At 34.8% G+C, this 6,000-nt stretch overlaps 1 protein-coding gene across 4 annotated transcripts in view; it reads right to left on the bottom strand.

The window, feature by feature from the left end:
• Positions 1–2,821: 2,821 nt before the first annotated feature.
• LOC112554885 (uncharacterized protein C16orf96 homolog) overlaps positions 2,822–6,000 on the bottom strand; it is a 42,085-nt gene continuing 38,906 nt past the window's right edge. For 3 of the 4 annotated variants that reach the window (XM_025222989.1, XM_025223142.1, XM_025223224.1), the window contains 3 exons: positions 5,676–5,886; positions 5,177–5,209; positions 2,822–4,756 (listed from right to left, as the gene is read on the bottom strand). In XM_025222989.1, coding sequence (XP_025078774.1) covers positions 5,193–5,209; positions 5,676–5,886 — 228 coding nt within the window. In that variant the 3' untranslated portion in view covers positions 2,822–4,756; positions 5,177–5,192. Of the gene's footprint in view, positions 5,305–5,675; positions 5,887–6,000 lie in introns of all 4 variants that reach the window. The other variant, XM_025223060.1, reaches the window with a different exon arrangement.

Below are 6,000 nucleotides of genomic sequence, written 5' to 3'. Positions count from 1 at the left end.
AGTACATTCTACAAGATTAAGCTATTATCAAAAGTTGGTATTTCCGCAGTATCATTATTTTATAGCAGTAAAAGCAATGAGTGAAACGACCCTTTTCATAAACATACGCGTTTATTTGTATTGGTCTACAAGTTCGTGAGATAATTTGTGTTGGTTCTAGCTGCACGCTCTCATTTGACTGTTGCACGTGGTGTAAAAGGCTAGTGGGGTGCAATTTTTTGTAACGACTAGACGAAGTGCAAGATACCATCTCTCCAAATCTGGGTGAATACCCCTCTAGCATTGTCAATTTTCATGCCTACATCACCATGCACAGAAATATGTCAAAATCGTTACCACGTTTGTCTAATTCCTGTTTAGTCCTAGCTTTCCCATTGGCTGAGGTCTTCACAACGTCAACGTTTCCCTTCACAGTCCTGTGCTGTTGACCCCTTTCTGAACATGTTTGCACGTGTCTATATCGATGAGGTATTTACTCATATTTATGGAGGTAGTACACTGCACTGATCTTTACCTAATCATTATGAAAAAAAAGATTTTGTGCCCCACCAGACCTTTAACTTCTGACCTTAAAAACGGGTAATGTGCACGGTAAATTTGTTTCACGGTTTACGTCGGGTGGGGGGAAATACTGATTTCACTGATTATTTAGCTGTTTTCCCCATATTAGCAATGTTGTGGTGCACCGAGTTGCCCACCAACACCACCACGTATGTGTGTGTGTGCGTGCGCTTTCATGTAAGATTATACAAAGTCACTTCTACAACTTTCTGGTTTATGCTTTATTTCTGAAAGCAGATGTATACACACTGTGGAAGAGTACCTGCCAGACTGCTTAATGGAAGAAAACGAACGGCAATGAGTAGGAATTTAATAGGTAAGAAATCAGATTATTGATGGCATCTTCTGTAACTAATAACGATCTAGTGTTTCTAACAGCACACAGTGATATCTTTGGATTTACCCCCTTCTAGTAGCACTGCAATGACAGGAGCGTGTAACGATTTGAGTAATCAAAACCTGATCTACTAGGGCAGGGTGGATGAGCCATGCAACACTGAATAGTCTTTCCTCTGCTTCTGCACGATTGTCCTCATCTCTTTCTGCTGCTTCCACACCGCAGATGCTGCTGAAGACGATGACGATAGACGGATTTGCTGCTGTAAAATCTCAACATTCTCGCGCTTCCATCCCCTGACAAACATCTGTTGCCATATGTCCATACAACATACGGCAAACATACGGATCGAATTCTCTGAACCCAATCTTCAATAACTACATTAAACAGACTATTCAACAGAATTTGAAGAAATTAGCGCAAAGTGCTCCCGGCAAAAAAAATTTAAGCAAATTTAAGCAAACATAAGCAACATTGACTCCAAATATGGTAACTGGAAAAGCACTATCAATGTATTTGGTTTTTTCTCCTTTTACCTAAAAGGTGGTGTGTGACAAAATAAGCGATTATATCAGCTGGTTATTTTAACATTCCACAGTATTTTTAATACACCAAATTTGTATGGTCATAATGTGGAAATTAGGGTTGACAATTTGTTTTTAATCAGAAAAGTCCATTAAATAGTCTTATTCATGTTTTTGTAGGTGTGGAGATTTAAGATAAATATATATTATTTAGGGTGAACAATTGCAAAATCAATGCTTTCACATAATTGTAGACCAATTTTGTACACGGTATAACTCCCTAGTAAACAGCAAAAATTTTAGCGATATATATAGTTGGGTATGTGCCCAGTTTTATTTAATAAGAATTAGGGTTGTCTTGGTTTTATTTTTTTTGGCTTTTTCTTTTATCTGATTTATTCTATATAGGACCTTTTTAATCAAGACCGTGTTCTACAGCTGATACTTCTTTTTAATTCTAAAAATTTGTTTTCGATTAGCAAAGAATTCAAATTTATAGCAGAGAAAATTATTGGATAGTTTTATGCTTACAGCATTGATAACTTCGGCAACAGTCAGTGAAGAAAAATATATATCTTCAAGTAATCATGATTTGGAAACTAATCTGATTTGGCCAGCCTCTATGCTCAGTATACATAGCAAGCGATCGTGGCAACATATTACTATTGTCTCTAATTGGATGCTTACAATTATTATAAGCCATGTAACTAATTTTCAATTAAGAAAATCTTACTGCCACCCTATTTCAATGAAATTCCCATTGAATGTACTTTGAAACCCAAGAGCAATGACAACTGAGCAGGAGACAAACTATTGCATAGTATTCCCTGATTTGATGGATGAAAGGATTTTTTTTCATCCTTCTTTAGAAGTTTGTATGTATAGGTTTTCATCTTTTTCTATGATTTCCACCACCCATCAGTCTGAGCGCTTTACAATAATAACAAGAATTTGCTAAGAGGTACATGGTCGTCAATTCTGGAACTGAAGCAACATCAATGATCGAAAAAGTACTCCAAGAATATAAGGAGCATCTACACAGTCTTCTTTTTTATGCTTTAGAGATTTACAAAAATTGTGTGCACCAATTTCTGCTCTTTTTTTTTTTGATGAAACATTGAAACCCTATGCTTACTGACATGCGGGGTACCAGTTGATTTTGACCCCAACCCATGATGATTTGGCCACAATGAATTTTGATGAATTTAGTCTCTTTTATTCATCTGTAAAGAATAATTTGCCAGGTGAGGAGTACAATTTGTTTCCTGTAGACAGATTTTAGGCCACTGGACCAAAGTGACGCGCACATTCTCTCAAAATCCACTATAATAGGAAAAGGGCTAACATTTTCTCATCCCCAAAGATCTTCGTGGTCACTCATGCTTAAAGAAACACACTATAAAATATCCAGTCTTTATTAAACGAAGTGAAGCAGCATTCTTTAAAGAGGATGATGGAATGTGTAGTATATTATTTAAGAAGCTAGTTTACAAACTTATAATTTTATGTTGGTTTTATTACTGTTGAATATATGTGTATAAAGCAAGGGGATTGGGGTCTACTTTGACTATAAAGATATTCATGACTTGCTAATTTATGTGCACTTTTGTAAATGAAAAAAAAAATGAACTCATGGAATCTCTCCATAGAACAACGCTTTAAATTTTAATCTCAAATATAATAAATTAAGCTATATATATTTCTAGAGATCACTAAAGTGAATTATGGTTTGTCAAAATGAGACTGAAATGATTAATATGATTGTTCATGAAATGTAACATTTTCTGTGACTGAACATCAGATTTAGAAATATTTTTAGTCATATACAATCAAAAACAGATATATTAAAGCATTCAACAAACAAAAGAAAATTAACAATATCACAGTTTTGAAAGACTATATATAATATATATCAATTCATTTACATAAATATGAAGTTACTGCTTAATATATATATAAATAAGGCAAGAAACCAACAATATGCAAAAAAGCAGATATAGTACTTATCATGTTGTCCTATAAGGGGCTGTGAACTTCATGACTTTTATGCACCAATTTAAGTATTCTTCACCAAATGTCCTGATTGAAACTTAAAATTTTTGGTGGATGTTACAAAATTATCGTTATATGTGTTTAGTATTTATTAGCCAGATATATTCAAGTACAGGTTAAAAATCATTTTCCACAGGTGAAAAATAATGATACACACTACAAAAGGCCCATGATTTACATCCTGATCTTTGACTTTTAAAGTGTAATTGTGGGAGTCTATACTGTTGACATAGTGTGTCCAAGATGCTGTCTAACAATGCAATAATCAATGCAATAATCAATGCAATAATCAATGCAGTTAGCAAAGTCCTCACAGCCACAGAGATAACATATTCACAACCATGCTGTGTCTAAGAAAGTATTTAGAGCATGAGAAAAGAATTAGAATCGGTTCCAGATAAGTGGGGTTAAAGTAAGATAATATGCATGATCTCCACCAAATTAGGTAATAGCTAAGGGTTAAAAAGTCCTCGAACCTAGCGGCAATTTGGGAATAGTGGCCATTAGTAGGGTATGACATGTAGAACAAGAAGACTAATTCTCTTGCTGTTTTTACCTTCTCTGATAATAAAAAAAGTACTTGTATCTGTTAAGCAGCTGTTTGGCAGATTAGGGAGTTGACCAGCTTAGGCCAAAGCAGAACTCAAACCTTCTATTGCACACAGCAACCAACCAACCTTGCGTGCACTTGCCATTAGGCTACAGGGGCTTCCCTTAAAATATTTCCCCTTAATATCTCATATTGTAAGAATTTTGTTCTCTCCAGCGAAATTTTCAAAAGTACTTATAAAACAGTAAAGAACAGCTGTAAAATTTTCATGATATAAATACATATATTCATTTAGGCACCCAGTTCTGGATAAGGCAATAATATACAAACTCTTGCTTTGGAGTTTACAGGGGAAATCACATTACTATAACAACTGTATTCTTCTTCAATAATAATAATAAAGGCACACTCCAATATACATCAAATGTACTTGGAGACCAGATTTTTTTAATACTGGTAAAGAATATGGCCAATATATACAATCAATTTTTCCAAAGAGGCACAGAACAGCCAAAAATGCTGCATTTTACCTAAAGGTACATCAAAAACTTCACATTCAGAAATGAATGAATCTACGTTCTCTAATGCACATGGCAGAATCATGGCAGAATGGCAGAATCTGTAAATGTGACTAAACAAAGCACACGTCTTGTGTTTCCAGTTCAAAAAGTGTTCCTGCCGATGAAGCAAGGTCCATAGGCCTGCCTCCATCAAACTAGCGGTCTTCTTGCACTTTTCCATATTCATTTAAATAATGAAAACATTACTATTAGCAACATTGAGTTAATATATGTGCTAGTAGCTCTTCATTATATTAATCCTAACATTATGCAATTAATGTAAGATGAGAAAGATGTAAATGCATCAGCACTATTATTTAGCATGTAATGATGAATATGGCAAAATAACATTGAGCCCATAAGATCACACCTGCACTAAATTTTATGCCGGCACCATTGTTACTTTCAACCTGATCTCTAACTTCTTCTAATGCAGAGCAGTAAAGCACAAAGTACTTTTCTCTTGAACATGAAAATACTTTATGGTACATGAAATTAGAGAATTTAGAAAAAAATTTAGTTCCCCGCATTTATTATAACAGTACTATGAATCAAACTCATGCATGAAACTTGAAAGCAAATGAATTATTACCATTTCCTTTAGACAGTCACATTTCATAGTGAACTGCAACAATGACAGTTTTTAAAAAAATGAGAGGGGTTAAAGGTCTGCCTCCTGTAATCAGTGATTCTTGAATGTACACCTGCCTCACTAAAAGGCTGAAATTTTTAGAATCTTTGAACTGTGTTCAAATCATTTAAAGTAGATTGCCACAAAAATATACTATTAGCAACATATTGCAAATGTGATATCAAACCTATCAAATACTACTGGAATAAGAATAGATTTACTAACATACAGAGAACATAAACAGAGCAGACAAATAAAAACAAAGTATTAAGCACCTATACAGCATGGACAATATTTTCCATGCTTGTTCTTCTGATGTAGAAATGTACATCACTATGCTGGATTTATAAAACATTTATTCTTAAGAGGCTATTTCTTTTTTTTTTTTTTTTTTTTTTAAAAAAGCAAATTAACTATGTATCGACATGGGATTTCTAATTTTGAAAAGTATTTCACTTGCCATTTCGCCTCTCCTGGTCTACCACATTGCCATCATGTATGTCTGTTTGGTCATCAGGTTGAGAGAGTTCTTCATTTTGTGTCTGCTTCATACGCATGTTTGAGAGGAGTGCTGACTGAGGCCGGGGTTGATGAGAAGATGGTGGACGCACCTGAGGTGTGTTGCGGCCACCTGAAGGAGCTCGAGCTGAGACTGGACGTTGTCGGGCATTCTGAAAGGATAAAATGTTTTTGTATAATCTTTAATATACATATGCTCTTGTGCTTCTTGGCCTCCAGCAGTTAAGCTGTCAGATGTCTTTAGCTTGTAATTCTTATCCTGCTCA

The sequence above is a fragment of the Pomacea canaliculata genome, linkage group LG1 (assembly GCF_003073045.1).
Source record: "Pomacea canaliculata isolate SZHN2017 linkage group LG1, ASM307304v1, whole genome shotgun sequence".
In the NCBI taxonomy this organism is placed as follows: Eukaryota; Metazoa; Mollusca; class Gastropoda; order Architaenioglossa; family Ampullariidae; genus Pomacea; species Pomacea canaliculata.
Note: the sequence above shows the minus strand (reverse complement) of the source record. Positions and strands in the feature narration are given on the sequence as shown.